This window comes from Gasterosteus aculeatus, chromosome 9 (genome assembly GCF_964276395.1).
Source record: "Gasterosteus aculeatus chromosome 9, fGasAcu3.hap1.1, whole genome shotgun sequence".
Lineage (NCBI taxonomy): Eukaryota > Metazoa > Chordata > Actinopteri > Perciformes > Gasterosteidae > Gasterosteus > Gasterosteus aculeatus.
Window position 1 is genome coordinate 5,831,286 of NC_135696.1, and position 22,211 is coordinate 5,853,496.

The window sequence follows — 22,211 nt, forward strand, 5'->3', positions numbered from 1 at the left end:
CAATAAGTGCATCATACAAGTACAGAGGGAGACAGTGATGCCGTTTGTTGTTTTACGGTTTCACTGGAATATAACAGTTTTCTTCTTCTTTCTAAAACCGCGCACGTATTATTTCATTCAACATGGCACGCGGCCGGAGGTGGTTACTTTACCTAAATCCCATTCAGTTTCATAAAGAAGTTTAAAAAGAAAAATACAAATATAAACACGGGCACTTTTCCCTCTGAAGGTCATGCTAGAGAGCTGTTGTATGACATTAAAGAATGCTGATGAAGCTGCATGTCCATGTCTTGCAGCTGTCTTTTACTTGTAAGGACTGATGTTTTAGAAGGCTTCACTCTTTCGACGGCAGTCATTTACATTTATACGTTTTTCAGAAGCCTTTTGTTCGAAGTGATGTAGAAACAAGGGCACTGTAAACCAAGTGATCTTCTACAAATTTCATTCGGAAATGTGCTTTATTGATTTTTAATCAAATGCTCAATTGTGAAAGAATACAGCAGTTATGACGTACATTTCTTTCTCCAAACCTTTTAAGTTAGTATAATCACTTTGAGAATCACAAAATGGAAAAACAAATAAGTGCTGAATTTATGGATAATCAGACCGCTCCCTGTAAGGCTAACCCAGTCACCGTCACTCGCTTTGACAAGTTTGTGAAATTCTCATTTAGTCTTGTGATAAGAAATGCAAATAGCTTTAACTTTGTCATGCTTATTTGTACATGCTTGTACAGTATACCTCATTCTGTAACTAGTCAAAGAAAACATCTTACAAAACCAATTATTCCTCAAGATTATGCAACTGAAAGATATTTATTCCACAAACACCCACTGGTGTGTAGATGTATGTGTGTTTGTGGACATTATTGGGAACCCAGGTGCACTACAATAGTCGAGATGATCTCAAAGTCATTCAAAAGCTAAAAGTTGAACATGCACTTGTGGGGCAACATTAGCAAAGAGTCCTTCGGTGTAGAAAAGGCTCTCAAATGTGTCCTTTGCAGAGGGTGCCGGGCAGCACAGAGAGCTGGTGGCGGACGGGAACGAGGTTCCTGCTGCCGCCGGGACACTGACCGCTTAAGCCTCCTATTGACAGATAGTTGTTTCTGCAGCCGCCGTCACATCCGACTCTCACAACGGCTCGCTCACCAGAGGGCAGCATCCATCCACGATGGCTCCACTGAGAGCCCAGGCGTCCAATTCTTTTGCACACAAAGGCACACGCTGTGTTTGCGGGGAATTCCTGGGAGGAGCCCATCTTTTGATGTCTCCATTCTGTTGGAGACGGAAAGCTCTTTCTTTCGATGTGTTGGTGCAGAGAGCTGGCGTCCCCAGGGTAGTCGTAGATAACCATCCCGAGGACACGCAGCGGACGCACCTGTGAGCAGACATTCTCATCGTCCTCCCTCAGAAATAAATCTATAGGCAAAAATTGAACAAGTAGCCAGAACTCCTCGGTCATTATTAGTCATTGCAGTTATTAATGTGTGTTTGATATCAATCGTGATTCTCTGATAAGACAAAAGAAATTTCAATGCCTCGAAATAAATATACCGGTTCACTTCAATCAAGAGGTAAAAGGAAGAAGAGTAAGCCGTTGGACAATGCAGGTTGACTTAATGAAAAAAGAAATCTCAGTACCTCATAGCTACAAATCGATGTTAACCATCGCTTCCCCCGATGTCCAAACACACTCCATTACGTGGACGTACTCTAGCAAATCCATTAATTTAGTGTGGCACCAAGTAAGACTGCAGAAAACAAAAAAGTCCACATGGGTCTATGCGATCCTACTCCACTCCCGCTCTGGTCTGTCTGTTTCTGTGTTGCATCCAAGGACCGGGACTGCGGCTTCAGTACTAAAGTGCTTGCAATGTATCGACCAGATGTGGGGCTCATCAAGGAACAGCTGTTGGGCCCAGGTAAATTTTCCAAGTCTAGGTCACTTTGAATAGTCAGCCAACCCCCTTCATCCACTTGTTTGGAGGTGTAGCGCCTCACAGACCCGTATGAGAGGTTGCGAGAGGGGTTGAACCAGTGGACATCTCCGTCCGGGTAGACGTTTCTGAAGATGCAGGTGAGTCGGTCCTTCGTCCAAACACCTTCTGCCTTCCCGCAACACTCTGAGGGGAAGACCATAAAATTACCCTGAATGGTGCACTTTTAACTATAAATGTTTTCATTTGGGATGTGAATCCATCTAAGACGCTCAACACCGCACCGATTATCAGGGTGAGATCAATACCGATCACAGCGGAGCAGAGGTGGGGAGCACGTTCACTCGATTGTAGTGCAATTGCAGTTCTACATGTGTAGAACACAAGCTACATTTAGACATTTTACAAAAACGCTGGATTGAAAAATCTATTTTATAACTGGCTTTGTTTTTATAGGTATTGAGATAATTAATGAATCTGGAAACATCCTCTAAAGTAATTAATTTAGGACTCTTTCGCAACAATCCACTAATCCACTGTTTTACAACCTGACAGCTCATCAGCTGGTTGATATTAAAGCAATAAGGTACGAGAGGCTGTACTTTATCGTCCAATAATGTAACAGTTCGGGGTGTTGTTAGGCCTGACGCGGCGCCTAACAACACCCCGAACTGTCACATAGATAAAGTACTGCCTCAAGGACCTTATTGCTTTTATAATACGGTTACCAGCGAAAATATAAATAGTAAATAAATAGCTGCCTTTCAAGCACAAAATAGTTGTAGCCATCAAACGTTGTGTATCGCATTTCAGTAGTCTAGAGAAAAAAATAGTCCCCGTACGTGCAGGTAAACAGCATCGGGTTCCCTTCATTCACATCGCTCATGACGTCCACCTTACTCGTCCGGTTGCAAAAAGCTCACATTGCCTGATTGCCTTTAGCTAAATGTCAACTAAATGTGACCTGTTACTTTGAGTGCGCAGTGATACGGAACGCTCGGGTCAATGTGAACTCTATAACGTGACTCACTATCAACCAATCAGAACGCTTTCATCTACCCGCATTATAATGGCCTATAAAATAGTAAAGTTACCTGTTAATCAATGACACCGCAACTGCTGCAGCTGGAACACATTTCACTCTTTTTATGATGCACTAAAAGTTGTTAGTGGTCTTTGTTTAAGTAAATAAATCAACGTAAACTTAAAGTAACACTTAATGTAAATACTTTCCCCCCATATTTAGGGAATGTGAATACTAATGTGACCGCTGCAATTGAGGAAGTAGCTAAAGAGTAACCATTCTTCTTGTTTCAGTTTCATACAAATAACAGTTTGACGGACGCTGACCTTGCAGCTCCACCTTGGTGACTTTGTGTCGAGCTCCTCGGCTGGATTGCAGTTTGCACGCGTAGCTTCCTCTGTCCAGCGGCTTTGCGCTTTTAAAGGTGAGGGACAATTGTCCGTGTTTATACTGGCAGTATGAATCCCTGGTAGAGGGTGCGTGGTTCCTGATTTCCCCCTCCTCGCTCACGGAGCAGACAGATGTGCGGTTCTGGAACCACTCCATGCGTTTGATTGACAGCTCCCTTTGTGAGGATGACGCGTTGCAGGTCAGGGTCACCGGTTTGCCACATTCTGCGGTGATGTCAGGACTAACGCTTAGGCTCACCAACTCTGTTGAAAAGTATTCAGACACCGTGGTGAGGCGTGAGGGAAACAGACGCTTCTCGCCGTTTCAGCAATGCAAACGGCACAATCACATTAGTGCAGATTTTAAGATAAGATTTTCCTATATTAGTCCCACAATGGGGAAATTCCCAGGATTGCGGCAGCAAAGTGGACAATGCACACAAGACACATGGTAAAAAGAACAAGAGCAGCAGTAATAAGTAAGTAGGTAAAGGAATTTATAATGATAGACAACAATAAAAATAAAAGCAGTGCAAAGATCACAGTAACTGAAAATACTAGGACCTAAATACATATATGCTTATGTAGACATAGTATAGCCCAGTGGATAAAAGGATAAAGGGTTACCGCCCTGGTCATGTAGAGCAAAGGTGTGTGTATGATGGTTTCAGGCTTACCTTGTGTTGAGAACGCTGGTAGCAGCCAGACAAGCGTGTGCAACAATGTGTACTGCATCGTCACCTCTTTTTGCATTTCACTGCAACGTAAAGAACACACAAATTAAAACAGAAGTCTATCTGCAGGCGGGTCAAATTCCCGGATTCCCTGCCGTGACTTTTTGTAAAGGCAGCATGATTGTCATGTCCTGCTTTTCAGTAGAACTCACATCAGCAGGTTAGTGCTTCTCCTCAGCTGCCCGCAACTAGTCTCTGACTCCGTGAATCGCTTCTCTGCGTGAAAACCCCCCTTCAGTACGTTAATCATTACAATATCAGGAAGGGTTTTCACTGTTGGGGGTGTGTGCATGAGGGTTAGGGTTAGAAAAAAAGAAAAAATAAGATGTGTGGGTGTGTGTGTGTGTGTGTGTGGGTGTGCGCGCGTGCGAGCAAAGTGAAAGCCTATTCATAAAGAACTGAAGACTGTAACAAGTTGACACTTGTATGAAGTGCCTTTGATGTGTTGCAGCCACTCTTCTGTTTAATTTGTTGTCCATATAGATGACCCATGAGGTCATTATGACTATCGGGAAACTCCCTGGCAGCAGCAACTGGGAAAAGTCTTTAATCTATGATTCTCACGCAGTTGAAGACTGGACTTGAGTTGTCGTGACTTTTTTCAAATTGATTCATCATTTTATCGCAAGTAGAGAGGAAAATATGTGTCAGCCACACACACACAGACACATATAAACAATGGTCAAATTTGTTTCACGAGACACACAGAAGGACAGGTAAGTGACCCAAAAGCTGAATTACAATGACTTATACTTGTGACCTTTACACAGTATTCAGCTTTCACGTCCAAACACAAATATCCTATTATATACTCATAGTGTTTATCAAAAGAATATTTTTTATCTGAACATGGTACCATGGCTAAAAAACAAAGCCATATTACACATCGATTTGCAAAGCCACTTGCAGTGTGAGGGATAATTAGAGAGCTGCTTGTCCGGTGTGTGACAGACACAAAGTAACTCACATAATGAAGCACTAGGAGACGAGGAGCTGCAGGGAGCAGTGCAGAGCCCGACAAAGAGAACGCGGACACTTATGACAGGACAAATTTGATCAATGCAGAGCACCAAGGTAATCCCTTCGCTCATATGTTAATGTCCTCCCTCCGTCTAAACATTCGTCACGGATGCAAGGAGAGTCGCTGGCGTAAGGACAGGAGATACACTAGAGAACCCCTGTCAAGGTCACAGGTTAAACTTCGAAATTAGAGACAAACCGACAATGAGACAAAGGACAAGTAGGGCCTAATTACATAACATAATACGTACATAATGACTGACTCAGGGACACAAAAGAAAAGGGAAATACAAAATAAAACAGGAACAGGCCAAACTCCATGACAACATATTAACGTTGGTTCCTGTTAGTCGGTTCCAATGATGAAATAATGGAGGATAAATGTATTGTAGATTTCTTTTAAAGCAAGTGCAACTAGCAAAAAAGTTGATGCCCAAGGCTAAGTTAGCCGCTGCTAGCACACTCACATCTTTAACCAAAGCTGAGCGGTGCCCGAACAAGACTAAAAAGAGCCAGCCGATCGACCACAGCAGAATAAATCATTCCTCAGGAGTCACAGACACCTGAAGCGCTCGTGTGAAACCAAGACTGGATCTAAATTCTTCAGTCGTTATTGACTCAGCCTGAGGAGGTACTTTGTATAACACAAATATCTTCAAGTCTTCCTGCTCCACATACCCTTTGTGCAGTTATGTGCCATAGCTCCAATTGACTCAATCCAGTTTTCTTGCATTTTATAGAAGTGTAGAAAGAAAAAAAAGAATGAAAATGACTCATTATCTAGACTTATTCGATATGCACATATTGGATAAATGTTTTCTGTATGATATTAAGACTTCTTCTTCATGCTACGCTACATATTTCTACTTGCAATTACACAACAAACAGCAATCAGACATGTTGACCGTTGGTCCTCATCTTAAGTGTATTAAAACAACCGTATCATTCCATCGGCATGAAGCGGGCGAACAGACAGAAAGTGGTTGGCGTTTCAGCTACCTGACTCTCCCTGTGTCACATGCCTGCTGCAGTGGTGGTTGATAAAGAATACAAACTGGAGTTCTTTAGTCCTGTCCTTTGCCCTGGCCGCTGTTTTTATGAGCCCATTGCTACATACTCAAGGTGGATCTTGCAATAGCAATACAATATTAAATCAGAAGTATGTGCCTTATCACTCTGAACACCACTGTAGGCCTTGTTGTATTCAAAAAGGAAGAAACGCCGGACGGACAGAGGTCATCGCAGATCAAAAGGTTAAAATCAGATGTATTTAATAAAAGAGGTGTTGTGGTAAAAAGAACATCTCAGCTGAGGAGCCGCTGGTCTCAGCAACCAACAAGTCCCAGGTCAGTCCTTTTGACCCCCCAGTGCCCGTCTGCTGTCTCCACCAGCGAACTCGAGAACAATGGTTCCTACAGGTATTTATAACAATGTTTAGAGGTGTGAAAGTTAGTGTCCACAGCTGTGGGAGTGGTCTTCTGGTGAGTTCAATGTAACTCAGTCAATATCAGTTGTTGTTCAAGTATTACATGCATGCATTCCAGTTGATTACATTACATCAAATACAATCATAACTGCATTGGTATTATCCTATTACAGTTGCAAAATTACAGTGGTTTTACAATATTGTCATTACTTTATTGATTACACAGTTTCAGAATCATGGCTGTATTCTGGTGTACATTATATGCATTTTTATTAATTTTATGAACTGGGTTGTTAATTTATTTCTAATATCCTATAGCCTGTTATATGGTCCTGTTGAGTCGATGCTACCGCTGTAGTCCTCTCTAGTCTCTCACTTTCTGCAAAGTTGTGAGTTGTTATTGTTATTTTGAAAGTTCATCATCAGCTCCTATGGTAACTCAGCAATACACTTTGTAGCTGTTGGAAAAAATCAAATAAGGTTCAGAGTGAGTGGACAGAAGGTCTGTGACCTCTTCAATCGGGACATTGTTCAAATCAATTCAGGATCAGGACAGGATCCCAGGGAGTAATTTTACAAAGCGTATTTCTAACAAAGTATTCTCTCCCATCTTGTCATCATGAATGACAATGCAATCTTTCCCCTGGTGACCAATGTAGAGCCGATCAAGTCAACTAGCCGTTCTTTTCCATCTCCTTCAATCATGGACAACAATTCTCTCCCTCTGTCTGTGATGTGTAAGTGACGATTGGAAGCTGGTTCAGCAACCCCTCCCCGTAAAGAAGGGGCACTAAGACTACATAAATCAAAGCCAAAGGAAGAATCCTTTGTGTAGCCTTGAATCATGACTTGTATGTGTTTTAACTCTGCTCCATGCTTGCAAGAGCATTTAATAAATGTCCTGTTCAATGATTTCCCACCGTTGTGGAGTAAAATAATGTACCCATTGAAACCTATTGAAGAATGTGTGCTCATTGAAAGTGCAGCATGTTATACATTCTGTCACATTTTTCAAATTGGAGCCCTTTAAAATGTACTTCTTACTTTTTGCTATCGGGCATCTACATGCGTTTTATCTAGTTTCCTGTGGGGCCGTTGCCGCTTAGTTATTAAACACAAAATGCATGTTGTTGCTACTCAATAAAATAAGCAGAACTGGGGGGGGGACAACATAATCCGGCCTGATGGTGGCAAAAAATGTAACTGAGAATTTGAAAATTCTTATTAATACATCCTTTTATGGCATTTTTTATGAAAGACAAGGGGAAATTACGTAATTCATAGAAGAATAATCTGTGCACAACAGGAGAACAACATATTAATGTGGGGACACGTACAACTCCCACATTTATGTCTCTGGTCGACATCTGGTCAATTTGCAGAAGCAAGTGTAACACACAGTCACAACATAAATGGTGACTCCATTCCATTAAGTGTCCTAATAATGTCAGTGTGTGGGAGCATGCATCACCGCTCTGGAACTGGCTCACTGGTGTTACTAATACTGTTTGATGCTACTGATGCCCGGTCTGTCATCCGTCTTTGGCTGTGTGTGCTTACGCCCACGCACACATCCGACATCGCACCACAGGGCAAACCGTGGTGTCAAAGTCACACGGCTTTTCCGGCCCTACGTGACAGCGGCGTTGCGACTTAGTTACACATCATGTCATGTTTTTATCCGGTACCTAATTGCTGTGGAGAACGGTTAATCCAAAACGATGACTTTTATGCTTTAACACGTTTCGAAGCAGGTCTGGTAAACCGCTAAAGCTGTTCAGCCTCAGCCTCAAGTTCTTCGAATTGTGTTTGAGTCGCTTTGGGTGGAAGGGTCACATTTTCTTTTACTGAAAATGTTGTTGGATGAATTCCTCCCTCAATGTCTGTGAAATGTCAAATTCCCTTCAGTGTCAAATCAAAAAACTATTTATCTGATCTTTCCTAATGTCTAATGGAGCTGCAAGTTTCCAATTAAAATTTTTCTTTATTCATTCTTAGTGACTCAACTGATGTTGGCATAAACATTTTGAGGTTTGTTCAGTACAGCTCAACAACGTGATGCACATCAAGAATCTAGTTTAGGTTTAAAATGTTTTGTTTTATTAAGATACACCAAAAGTCATGTTTCCATTGAATAGTCAAGCCAATGTGAACATTTCTTTGAGACAAGCGTTCGCATGTTTTAAGAATATGCAAAGAAAGTTGCCGACCGCAGAAGTTAAATGTGACGGCCGTCGCTACGTCAGAATTTACTTTTCAATTCTTTGTATTTTTCAAAGCCATCAATTTTTTTGCAACAAAAGCAAAAAACAGCTCAGGCGGATGAAAATACTATTAGGAGCAATTGGTTTTCTTGAATTTCTTCTATTTCTAAACTGCTTTTTTAATGCGATTTAAGGATGGAAAAAGGGCTACAGATACAGTAAGGCCGAGATCCTCCTTGTGGCAGTGGCAAGTGGGTGGCATCAAACTTGAGAGCCCCACCCCCTACACGGAACCCGCCGGTCCAAACCTAAAATTAGCCTCTGTAATAAGAAGACGGGGGCTCACGTGTCTCAAATAAAATTAAATAAAATTAAATAAAATTAAATATTTACAGCAGCTGACCTGTCGTACAAATAACAGTTGTTTCTGGGAAAAATTGGCTCCTCCCACCCAGCGTGCCGTCGTGACGCCGACTGATTTACTGGCGATTGCCGCTGCCTGTCACAAAGTTGCCACCCACTTGCCACTGCCACAAGGAGGATCTCGCTGTCACTCTACAGATATGGTTAACAACTATTTATATACCAGAACCTCAGAGACATTGTTTATTAACTCATACAAATATTAACAAAATCTCTACTCTATTGATGTAAAGTTACATGCAAAGGGTGAGCACATCCAGTAGTTTCCTGGATTCTGAGTAAAAGGAAATTCCCAAAATGGACAAAAAAGAATGTATTTACAATCAGGGCACATGACTTTGTATTACTTTCAAATTCTGTTTAATGTTTGAACAAAACGGTTTCAGTTTCTCAGTGTTTGAACTGCGTTGGAAACCTTTGCCTTGTAAAGGTCATCAGGTGACATAGTTTAACTATAACACACACTCCCTGCTACTCCAGGTAACGTATTCCTCCTTTTAAGACATTCCAAGATTTCTTATCTGGGTGAACTGTAAAAAGTTTCTCTTACTAATGAACAGGGATTTTGGTCAGTTTGCCAAAACCTGTTTTGTTTGTTAATACCGGAAAACTAAGAGTTAAAAAACTTGATTAAAAAAGTAATAATATCTCGCCATAAGTATATGGTGTGTATAGAGTAGGATGGACGCGTATAGAACAGGATTCATGGGGGCTTCGGACCAGACGACAGGACAATGAATCATAAGAACATTGGTGATGCTTTGTGATGTCAGACAAGCGCAGTGTTTTTTTTGGGTCATGTTCGTGTCTTTGGGTTTCCTCCAACTCAATCTTTGTGCATTGCTTAGTCTTTCCTGTCAAAGCTCCAGTGTGTGTAAACAGAGGAAAGCCAGCATTGCCCCACATGGTACCCTCACCTTTCAGCCTCTCTACGCGCCCTCCCTCATAACTTTTACTGCTTCGTCGGAGCCATCGGCGGCACGCTAATGCAGCCATTAGCGGTGACATCACAAAAATGGCAGGATGCAATCAATGCCACCCTTCCCTCCCGCGAGGGCCCTAAGTGAGAGGGCAACAGGAGAAGAGAAGCGATGCCCTGAATTCTAAAGACGGTAGTTTTCAGCGAAAAACGCAGCGAGTCACTTTGTTGGAAGTGGCTGCTCGCGAGTGCAGCAAGTGACTCGCCACTTAAATAAAATCGAGCCAATTTTATCACACAGCCGCTGCAGTGGCTCAGTGCGTCTCTGCAGGGCCGCCGCTGGGAGAGCGCACGGCTCTCTCGTTCCTGTCACAGTGAGTTCATGCAAGCTGTGACAAACCTGGATTACTCTGCCTCATGTATACTAATACAAACAAACATAGGTGATGGAACAACTTGATCCTTTGCTTTGAAATGAAATACTCTGAAGGTCCATTCTACTATATTATATTGACATGCCTCGGAATCAAACCTCGGATTTTCACCATGAGCATGATTCAGTGTAGTGCATTATTTGATTCGATATTGATTTTCTAATCAAGTATCAAAATACGCTCCCAGATTCATGCTTTTATTTTATTTGCATTTGGACGGTAAGGTGGAACGGTGGAGCAGTGGTTAGCACTGTCGCCTCACAGCAAGAAGGTCCTGAGTTTGAAACCGCCCAGTAGCTCCTGTAGGGTGTTTGCATGGGTTAAGTGGTCTAGAAGATGACTGACAGACATTCATATCTGTTAATAAGAGGAAGGGGTTCTAAAGCCTGGCTTGACTAAGTACAGTCTTACTGGGCTCACTGTTATTTCATTGTAAAATATCCCAGCATGGTGGAAATATGAGATTCCAACATGTAGCATGTTTGCATCTTTGAGATAACACCAGGGATGGAACATCCATTGGCCGGTAATAATTATCACAAGCTCTGAATTTGCTTTTTATTTCTGCGACATGTTGAGGTGAATCTTTCTAATACCACTCTGCCTTTTAAAGCCTTTTCTTTCAACACTAGTAAACAAGAAATCACAGACAAAGTGCTTGCGACCACAGATTATCGAATGCAAAACTAATGCATTTAAAATGCAAGCAGAGCAGTTCTTGTCTTCAGCTCGAGCCAAGCAAAGCAGGAAAAGCATAGCTTGGAATAATACAGCTAAATACAGCTGCATTCCACAGGTGAGTCATTTCCAGGTATTGTGCACGCTCACAACACTGGGTTGTCGGGACGGAATGGAGCCCTTGTTAATGTGATCATTTACACCTGTGCTTTTGTAGACGGTACATGCAACTATGGCTGCTTTGAAAATAATGGCAGTTACCGAAACCAATTCATGCCGTTCATAAATGTCCCATTAAAGTCCAGACCGCGACCAAACGCAGAAAAGAAGTAAATAAATGAATACAAAATGCAGTGCTGATGTTTGGAGTTGTGTATCCTGGAAAATCACACATTCGCACATTTGAGACTAAACGAAGCAGCGAACAAACATTTCAACCCGAACGAACATCTGTGCGATCCTCAGCAAAGCTTTGCCGGAGCTACTGTCTGCTGAGAAATGTGTGAACTGTAGGATGGAGAAACACCGAAGTGTTGTGGAGACAATCATTCAAAACTCCACTGAACATAAGATACTCAACATCTAACATCCACAAACCTCGTATAATTCACTATATACATTATATAGATTATGTGATGTCTCTCTACAAAACTCCAAACCTCTCCCTGCTCTGCACACACACACATCCAAAGCCTCTTCATGACTCTCAATGTCTCTCGCTCTCTCTCGCTTTGCCCTTTGTTTGAGCCCCTACAGATCTCAATCACACACAAGCATGAATCACATTTATGAGCTGATCTGGAAGCTTCGCTGCACTCATAAACACGCCAGCCAGACCCAATCTCCACCCATAAAGAATGCCATCACACAGCTAATGTCTCTTGGAAGGTTTGTCGGAGGGCAGAATGAGAGTTTGCAGGAAATGGACAAGCTGTCCTTCAGGATTTGATGGACGTTTTGTACGGGGGGCAAATCACACGCAGCGCTCATTTTAAGTTTATTAAGTTTTATCTGGAGACTGACTCAGCCCGTTATGATGACACAAAGAGCAAAGAAACGATTGTCAGCTGGAGACTTTTCGTGACCAAACATGAGGCTTTTGTCATTTGTGTGACACAGCGTTTTGCATCTACAAACATCTGATGGTTGAAAAAATGAAGTCGGTGGAAAACTAGATGTTGTTTGCAGTCCTAAATTAAATCATCAGTTGACATTTGTTTAGTTTTGCACATACTTTTAACAATGTCAAACCCTGTGACTAACAAGTTTAGAGTAAAATTGCGACCAAATGGCCCACGGACCCGTACCGGACTTCCCAAGCATCACAAAATGGTCCACTCAGTTCCTATGCTCTCCGCCACCTCGCCGGCCCGTTATTTTGCTGTGTTTATCCGCCACACCTTCAAGACCGGTCTGCGAATATTCTCTGACATGAAACTGGTCTGTGAGGCAAAAAACTTTTGGGAGCGCTGATTTAAAAGCAGGTTTTTTTCCCCATGCAGACTGGAAAGAAGCGGTGATGCCATAAATGATTTATTGTGCCATTGCTTTAATTCCTGGCAGCCATAAATGACCTTTTCAACGAAAAGGAGCTAAAGAAATGTAAGGGTGCTGACAAGTGACAGGCTCGCAGAGAAAATGTAGAGCAGACAGCAAAGGTTAATTGCTGATTGGTGGTGAGTTCCACAGCCCTCCTCTCTTGACACGGCACTTTAACAAGCAATGCATTGACATCATATCTCGTCTCAGTGGGAAAATCCACATGGCCCATCAGTTCAATGACACGTTTTTGAGCCACAAATGCAGACAACAGGACCACCCTCTGGGATCCTGTGATTTTAAAGGTCATTCTTTAACATATATTAACGGGCTCTGCATTGCTTTTAGATATTGTCATTATATTGATTTACATGAAGTTACACTGGACTGGAGCCAAAATGCCTCTAACGTGGTTTGAGAGAGCTGAAGCTATACTACATGAACATCGAGACATTAAGGGGAATTGTGCTTCGCCATCTGTGGCCTCATGATGCATCGGTCTCAGTGTAATCTGCACGCTGTTCCAGCCTTCCAAAAAGATGCTATTGAATAATCTTGATTGTAGTGCAGCTGCCTGCTGTTGCTGAGGGGTTTTAGACTGGAGAGAAAATCATCATGACATGTTTTTCACACAAAAGTCTTTTTATAGGTCTTGGGCTCAGGTGGCCGCTGTGATAATCGGATTAATTGGCTTAAGTGATGTCACTCGAGACTATTTGAAGACAACTTGAAAGGAAGCCACCTTTATCTTGTGAAATACCGACGCCTGGCGACCTTCCGCTTCATTGTCCCTTTAGAATCGGCCTGCGACGTGTAAGTGACGACAAGACGGTTTCCATTACAAATGAATTGGGTGTAATTTGCCAATTTTGTGCGTTATTGGGTTGAAAGAAGCGTCTCTGTTAACTATGATAATAAGGTTTGTTACTTAGTTGGGTCAGTCATGTTTTGCCAACCTGTACACCCACCAACCTTGTGCGACTCGACTTGCTTCTGATGACGACGCGTATGAATACGTTTGAGTTGGTTGAAAGCCTGTGACGTCTCATGTCCGGAATCAGAACGCTGCATTCCAGAAGCAAATGAGCTGTGACAACATCGGCGCCACAATGTAAAGTGTGGAAGGAGCAAATGACGTCAGATAAACAATTTGTGCATGGCGTCTTTAAAATGAGTACATAATTCTGTGTCGTAATGTACAGTTTAATAAGCAGTTTGAGGTATCTTACACCTGTTATTGCTATTGTTAGCTCCATCTGCATTGTCACTGCTCTTGCGAGGGATTGACGGATTAATTTGATTGAGGCTATTTCTCTGGCCAACATTAGTCCTGTATAATCAGATTTATCGTACCTGAGTCATGATTCTCTCTAATCTCAACAACAATCTCAGGAACCTTTGTTATCTTTTGTTTGGAGTGTAAATTGGTGAGGTGCTATATTTGGCGACTCATCCCATGCTTCACCGAATCCCGGTGGTGTTGTCAGCAGCTTTGATGCGGGACAAATCTACGTCTGAGGGAGAGTTTATCACTGAGAAACCAGCTCTGCGGAGATCAGAGGCATGTTTCCTCCGAATCAGAAAGCTAATCTGGCTCAGAGCATACAGGGTGGCTGGCCTACCTTCTTAGTGAATGCAGAGCCGTGCTCAAACTTGCCAATGTTTGCAAACGCAGAGGATCAGCCTCTTCTGTTTGCTTGCACTTTGCAGTTGCTGGTTTCTGCATTGCATTACTTGGCCTAAATATATCCTTCGTTTTGGCTCCACTCCCAGATTAGATTCCCGTTTCTAAAGGTGTTTTATGATGGAAGTTAAATGCGGCTCGCACTGCTTCCGTGAAAAAGATGACCCCCTGTGTGATTAACACTTAGGCAACCGCTAACTCCCTGAAATTCATTTCCCTCATGGGTCACCAATGTGTGACTGAGAAATTATTCTTCATTTAATAATAGGGGTGGACAGATGTCCGCCGGTGCTAACGGACGGGGAACTTATCGGGTTCGACAATGAATAATGACGCCACAAGTCACACACATGGCTTAAATACACTAGGGAGGTGCAGGTGATTGGACACAGGTGGAAACAATCAGACAATCACAGGGGATGACAGGACAAGGCAGGAAGTGAAGTTACCCAGGGAGACAAGAGGCAGAAAACTACAAAATAAGACAGGAAATAACCCACACCAGGACAACCTTGAATCGGTCAAGGTGAGCCCACGTCCTATTTGCATCATAAAAACTACAATACGACTCAAGGATGCGAAAAAAGCGAAAGGAGTCGTCCTGCTTTATGAAACCGCTGCTCACCGAAGACAGACGCACAGCTGAGACCGAACGCCTGTAAGTCAGTTGGTGTCCGACGTTTGTTTAATTTCCGCAACGACAGAAGTAGTGTTTATTTCCATGGTGGATAGCGGAAATGATAACAGTCTTTACGGAGACAAGCTATGGAGAGAAGCCACGCCTATGGAGCCAAATCCTGGTCAAAAGTTTCGATCATTTGAAACCTGAAAGTTCAAGTTTTGTTGTTGAACATTGAACAATAATGTATTCAAAATAAAAATAATTCGATAAAAAGTATTTTAGGGTTGAATATAGTTTTGACTCAGTTGTATAATCAATCAATCTACACATACTGTATATACTGTATATTTTTTGATATTCGCAGCATTGTCTTTTTTTCGATTGCAGATTTTATATTTTCAGATTCAAATCATTAGAGTTTTGCATTTTATTTTATTACATTACATTACATGTGCACTGCTGTCTTGTCTATTGTTACACTGTCTAGTGTCACGCACCAACTGCCAAGTCAAATTCCTTGTATGTATGACATATTTTGACAATAAATATTTCCTGATTCCTGAAATGTTAGATTTGCACTTTTCAGATCTTTTTTACAGGGGGCAAGTCTTAGGGCAATAGCAGTATCACAACATACGGACCCCCCGTGTTATTCGCCTGTCACAACAGATGCCTGCCTCCGGAAGTGAGGCGCAGTGTTGTAGAACAGGACTCTGGACCACAGGGGCCTGCTAATGTTTAATAGCTAGCGCTAAAACATTTCCCACTATACTGGTAGGGAAAGAAGGTGTTTGTCCGGTTGGACAACACCTCTGCTGTGTTTTGAAGACAATATCGGGGGGGGGCGACATATTTGCGGAACTGATTGCCCTTATTCCGGTGCCTTCTTACTTTGGCAATTTGCATGACCAGCCTTCAGGTAATAACCCAACTGCATCCAGAGATTACATTACATGTCATTTAGCTGATGCTTTTATCCAAAGCGACTTACAATAAGTGCATTCAACCATAGGGTACAGACTCAGAAGAACAAGAAACAAGAAAGTGCAATTTCCTCAAATAAGCCAATTTACAATTTGCTATAGATGAGTGGCGTTATAAGTACAATTTAAGTGCTAATTTTTAGTCGAGGTAGAGTCTGAAGAGGTGTGTCTTTAGTTTGCGGCGGTAGATGTGAAGGCTCTGTGCGGTCCTGGTGTCTTTAGAGAGCTCGTTCCACCATTTCGGAGCAAGGACAGCAAAGAGTTGTGATCTAGTCGAGTGTTTTGCTCTCAGTGACGGAGGGACGATCAGTTTTGCAGATGCAGAGCGGAGAGTGCGGGTCGGGATGTAGGGTTTCACCATGTCCTGGATGTAAGCTGGACCCGATCCATTCACAGCATGGTACGTGAGCACCAATGTTTTGAACTGGATGCGGGCAGCCACCGGTAGCCAGTGAAGAGAGCGGAGGAGTGGAGTAGTGTGGGATAATTTCGGAAGGTTAAAGACCAGTCGAGCTGCTGCATTCTGGATGAGCTGCAGAGGTCAAATGGCGGTAGCAGGGAGACCAGCCAGGAGCGAGTTGCAGTAGTCCAGGCGTGAGTTGACAAGAGCCTGAATCAGTACCTGGGCAGCCTTCTGAGTGAGAAGGGGACTAAGGACGGCTGTGCCCTCTCAAAGCAGGGTCCATCCTACTTGGTTTCAGAGGCCATTGGCTGGACATACAAGGCGTTCTACCAGGAGTGTCTTCACATCATGGGCAGTCCTGAGAGATACGCCTATGAAGGGTATACGTGCACACCGAGCATATTCACAAAACACTTCAGAGTGAACGTTGCCACCCCCTCATCCACTGGGGATGGTTCTTTGGCCCAATTCCTCTGCCTGAGCAATAGGAGGTGGTTACTTGTAATCCTCGTGACTGTTGATACAAGTCATCCAGTGTGAAGCACTGCCTCTGGCGGTCAGTAAGGATGAAATAGAACAAAAGTTACGTATGTAACTACGGTTCAATGAATCCTGGATGACGGAGAGAGGCTCATCTCAGAATGACATCATAGCATTGTCATAGTGGAAAACTAAAATCTCCTCCTAATGATAAGGTTAGATGAAAGAGCCGCTGATCAACATCCACTAATCAAAATGTACGGTAACCCATCAAATTCTGGTGTGGAAAGACCTTCACAAGCAAGCACACATTTCTTTTAACCTTTATTGTATTGTAAGGCTGATGGACTGTGTTTGTGTCGACCAACAGGGTGCCATCCTTCTTCACGCCGCCTCTAAATGTCCCGTGCTGTTCCATCTCCAGACACAACCCTGTGTGCAGCTTTTTCTGTTCCCATGATTTTAGTTCTTTCTACCAAAATATATCCACATTTAAAGTCAGTGAAATGTAAGGGAATCTATTAGCCAAAATTGTACTAAATATTTATAGGTCTATAGGTGCATAAATCACCCAAAACCAAGAATCGGTTTCATAATCCTTTTAGCGCATAATGAGCAATTTGTATCTACATAGGGGTGCAGGGCCTTTTCACTCCGTCAAGGGGGCTGTCCTGTCCACTTTCTAAGGACTGTTTGACAATTTTTAAACCCCCTGCAGCCTGGTGTTCTCATATCCCCCCTGGCTTTGCAGCTTGGGCCCATCCATCTCTGAATTGACTATATTTAGACGCATATGACTGGCCTTGATGCTGACGGTATTCATGGGCGGTGTGTATTAGCCCTTCTAGCCTCCCCTGGGCACTCACCCACTGTGATTTAGTGTGACTGGGAACCATGAATTTCAGCCAGGCAGTTGAGGAGAAGCGCAAGTGATTTATGCTTTTGTTTACGGGGTGCTGTGGGGACCTTAATCTGGCAGTGACGAGAGGGGGGGGGGGGTCGACAGTGAACATAAGTGTGTGAGGAACCTGCGTGCATAAAAATAACTAAAAAGAAGTTAGGTGTGTGAAAGAGGACGGGATCGGAGGGGGGAAGTGGGAAGTCTCCATGTGCACGTCTGGATATTTGTTAGAATTCACAGGGGAGAAAACACTGAACGGCAGAAGCTGTTTTATTTTTAACTGGTGAAAATAATACTTCTTGACAATATATAGTATGCGGCATACTTTAACAAGCTCAGCATTTATCAGCCAAAGAGCCACACAAAGGTGTGTGTACATATCATCCAGCAGAGGACTGCTTCTGACTGAGCGCCGGTCAAATCCTCCACTTGTGTCCCTTTAAAGGCACGCGATCCTTCATAAATAACAGCCCTGTCCATTTGTTGGAGTGCATAAAATGAGCTGTTAGTCGGCAGATTGAAATGGCTTCTATCAGAGCTCCCTCACCTGTCTGACCGCGCGACCGGCGATAATATCCTCAGTGTGAGAAGTGCCCCCCGTTATCTTCCCATTTTTATCTGTGCGACAACACAGAGACACATATCAATAATATGCTCCCGCGGGTTTTAAGCTGTTGTCTGGTGTTGTAGATGAGAGGGGTGTTCTCCTTGGGGATGGGTGTGAAGGATGTGTGAAGTGTGAAGGATGTGCATGTTAACAGAGAGAAGGGAAAAAATAACCCTAAGCACAACACACACACACACACACACACACACACACACGTGCACGGCCAGACTCCATTGTTCTTACTGTGGAAAAGAGGGTTGATGGTTTCCAATTGTAATTCTCACATCCAAAAAGGAAACCTCACATCCTTGGAAGGGAATTACTTTAACACCCTGACAAATGCCGGAGGGATATGAACTCTTTATATTAACAGTTGAAACATCAAAGCGTGTCTGAATGTAAATGTAGTGCTTTCGCTACAAACTTTTACCTTTTTCTCTGAAAGCCACAGCAGCGGGCAGGAGGGATGTTTTAAGAACTACAAAGACGGTAAAGATGTACTTGGAAAAAAACAGAGGCAGGAAGACCATTAGGTTACTGACTCGTGTACCGTTTTATTGGGAAAATTGTTGCACTCAAGTATCTCCCATTTGTGTTTTGAACCGAGCCGGACCAACTTCCAACAAGAATATTGTGAGTCTTGGCTACAATATCAACTTATACTAAATACTCCAAACACAAGTCCAACAAATTAAAAAATATAATATGCAATAAAGTCCAGAAAATGTGCACACGGCGGTGCTTATGTATTTCATCAGCAAAACAAGAAGCTAACAAAGGAAACAACACACCAAAGACCGAGAAGACCTTGACATAATTCTTCATTTTCCAATCAGTTTTAATTTTTAGTTATTGCTCCAAATATTATATATCATAACTGAATTCTTTTAGCTATTTAAGTCAAATATCAAACATTTTAATCTGCTTAAACCAAGACCATTAATCATAGTTCTTAATAAAAATCAAAAGCGGTTTCTTTTCTAATGTCTTTATTACAATTTTTTTAACATATTGCATACCGGATGGTGGGCACATACCCGGTGGTCTCCCACGAAAATAATTTCTTGCCCTCACATATATGTCTATCATGGTTTTTGCAGTTTGAATAATGAAAACTATGGTAGAGAGTACGTTCTCTACTCTCTGCAGGTGTATGAAGGACCTGTAAATTAAGGACGTTTAATGGTCCTGTATAAGAGGGAGCCTTGTTTACCCCCTTTTGTTTTTTTCAATACACTATGATAATTAACATATTCGTTTTAAAAATGTCTCAAAAGACACTGAGCGTCTTTACATCTTCTGCTGCAAAATAAAGACACACCTCTTCAGACTCTACCTTGACTAAAAAACACAAAAGAAATTGTAGCACTTAAATTGTACTTATAATGGCTCATATCTATAGCGAGTTGTAAATCGGCTTATTTGATGAAATTGCTCTTTCTTGTTTGTCGCTCTTCTGTCTTTGTATCCCTATGGTTGAAATACACTTATTGTAAGTCGCTTTGGATAAAAGCGTCAGCTAAACGACATGTAATGTAAAGCATACATGGTATATGTACTGGCTCAACATGAAAACTGCAAAAATTTGCAGAAAGGAAAGTGAATATCGGATTCAGGAACCTGGCTGTTTACCTGTAAATTCACCATTTTAACTTAAATTGTGATACCAAAGTGCACGTTGTGTTCATACCTCATATTTCTGACTCTTATTCGATTGTGCATTACATTCTGTGGATAAAGGGGGTATTTCAGAACACACATCTGGATTTAATACGCATGTCAGAGGGAATCATTCGTATCACTAGAAATCATAATAGATGTATAAAACTGAACCGTGTGAGTGATTGTTCAAGCTTTAAATGCTCTGTTATCTCCTGACCCTTTGAACGAGGAAATATCATGTTTACGTTTGAGAAGAGGGAGAGCAGGGTAGCTACAATTAAAGTTCAGGTAAATGTCACATTCCAAGTTTACAACACCGCTTCCTGTTTCCACACCAAGGCGCTTGGAAGCGACGTTGCATTCATTGTGTAAAGAAAGGTGACATTTTGCCAGAGGGAAGCTCAGGGATCGTCTTTCACGGAACTTCTCCGGTTGGTTACCCTTCAGATAAATTGTTTTGGACCAAATAGGACTTTAGAATTATTATTGTATAAAGCTGGAAAGTGTGCCTTGCTGGAAAAGACCATTTTGTACAAGCGCGCTATTTTAACTTTAGTTTCAAGGGAGTAGCTCCATTGCCATTTGGGCCAAAACAAACTCAACACAAAGTTCATTTTAATCGAGTTAAGAAAATTCTCTATACGGCTTCAGGGTGGAATAAAGGGTTCCAACAGTAAATATCTTATTGATTGTTGAACTGAACTGTTGTTTTAAACCATAGAGCTTGAGACAAAATAAAACACCTAGTTGTCAGCTACACATACTGAGTTGAAGTCATCCGATTGTGACCAGTTCCTGCTGTTTAATAGAAATCAGGTCTATAACCTTCATCCTCTCATGGATTCTGTGTGTGCCGAGAAGGACTACTGCTGGACACAAAACTGGACACAGCATTATATTGAAATATACTTCTATCCTTAGGGTTTATCTGCTGCTCTCACACCAGCTTGCTAATTACAGAAGCAATTTGTCTCTTACCTCTTGCCTTTTCCCTCCGTTGGCTGTTGAATCATCTATTTGCAATGTCGTCCTGGGCTGTTTGTTATGTCCCACTATCACCGCTCCTCCACTCACATCTGCACCAAAGCATGCATGCTGCCGACTGCTGAGTCACTTCCTGTAGTGAAAGCTATTGTCTCTGTGATGCCTTCACTTAACTTCAGTTTCTTTTCCTTCCTTCCTCTATGTCTAATGAAAACGTCCTGTTTCCCATATGCTTTTGTACTCACTGAGCTTGTCAGCTATGGTCTTTATAATTGAGTTTGGCTGTTAAAACCCAAACGTCTGCTGCAGGTTGGACACAGCATCGTTCTTTTTATGCACTGAGATAATGTACCGTTCAGCCTAACTCCTTTAGAACAGTTAAAAAATAAACATTTAGGTTTTTACTTGACTTTGATTGGGTCCAAAGACTTCTTTTAAATTGTCGGGCAGGTTTCAGGGTGATGTTTTATTAATGCTGTATGACGTTGCATAGTCCTCCTTTAAATATATATATATATATATATGATAATGTCCAATCTCAAATATTTTTTGATCATTTTGTTTTAAGGAGTCCAAAGGATTAGGAAACTCTGCTGAAACAGACAAGAACTCCAGATAAATCACTCGGATTTGCCTAATTACACCAAACTTTAGTCCTAATTTAGACAAAAAAAAAAAACGCTTTGAGCACTGAGAAATAAAAATTGAATTCCCTGCAGAGCCACAGCGTGGTGGTGGTCCAGAGAGAGGCAAATATAGTAAAGACAAAGGTTTGTATTCCAAATCATCTGTATAGCACACAACATATTCTGCATCAAAATGAATAATAGTTAACTCTCAACATTCCCTTTAAAGAAATGGACAAGACCGATCAGTCAGAGGACAAATCCGATTGCAGGATTCCTGTTTATATTTAAATATATATTTGGTTGCCCAAACCGTATATTCAGTGATTTAGGCTCTGTTGGAGGGGTTTCCAATACTGGTATTGGTATCGGAACTCTGCTTTACCACATGGGATAAGATGAAGCCATGCCCACCATAGTTTTCATTTCCTTTTCGGCCAAAAAGCTTTTTGAGATTTTCCATTAGGCCTGGAACCACACCAGCAAGCTCTAGCTTAATTTATTTGGCCACAATGTGCGGCTGTGATATA

General features: G+C 42.1%; 1 protein-coding gene across 2 annotated transcripts; it reads right to left on the reverse strand.

The window, feature by feature from the left end:
* Positions 1 to 439: 439 nt before the first annotated feature.
* On the reverse strand, positions 440 to 21,181 carry LOC120825788 (uncharacterized). Of its 2 annotated transcripts, XM_078080271.1 has the most exons (5): positions 21,050 to 21,156; positions 4,239 to 4,302; positions 4,030 to 4,109; positions 3,290 to 3,616; positions 440 to 2,125 (listed from the first exon to the last, which is right to left on the reverse strand). In XM_078080271.1, exons 3-5 carry the CDS (start codon positions 4,103 to 4,105, stop codon positions 1,728 to 1,730), a joined length of 801 nt encoding a protein of 266 aa, XP_077936397.1. In that variant the 5' UTR covers positions 4,106 to 4,109; positions 4,239 to 4,302; positions 21,050 to 21,156; the 3' UTR covers positions 440 to 1,727. The 2 variants fall into 2 exon arrangements, with proteins under 2 accessions (XP_077936397.1, XP_040043547.2); XM_040187613.2 differs by lacking the exon at positions 4,239 to 4,302 and having other exon boundaries at positions 21,050 to 21,181.
* Positions 21,182 to 22,211: the final 1,030 nt, after the last annotated feature.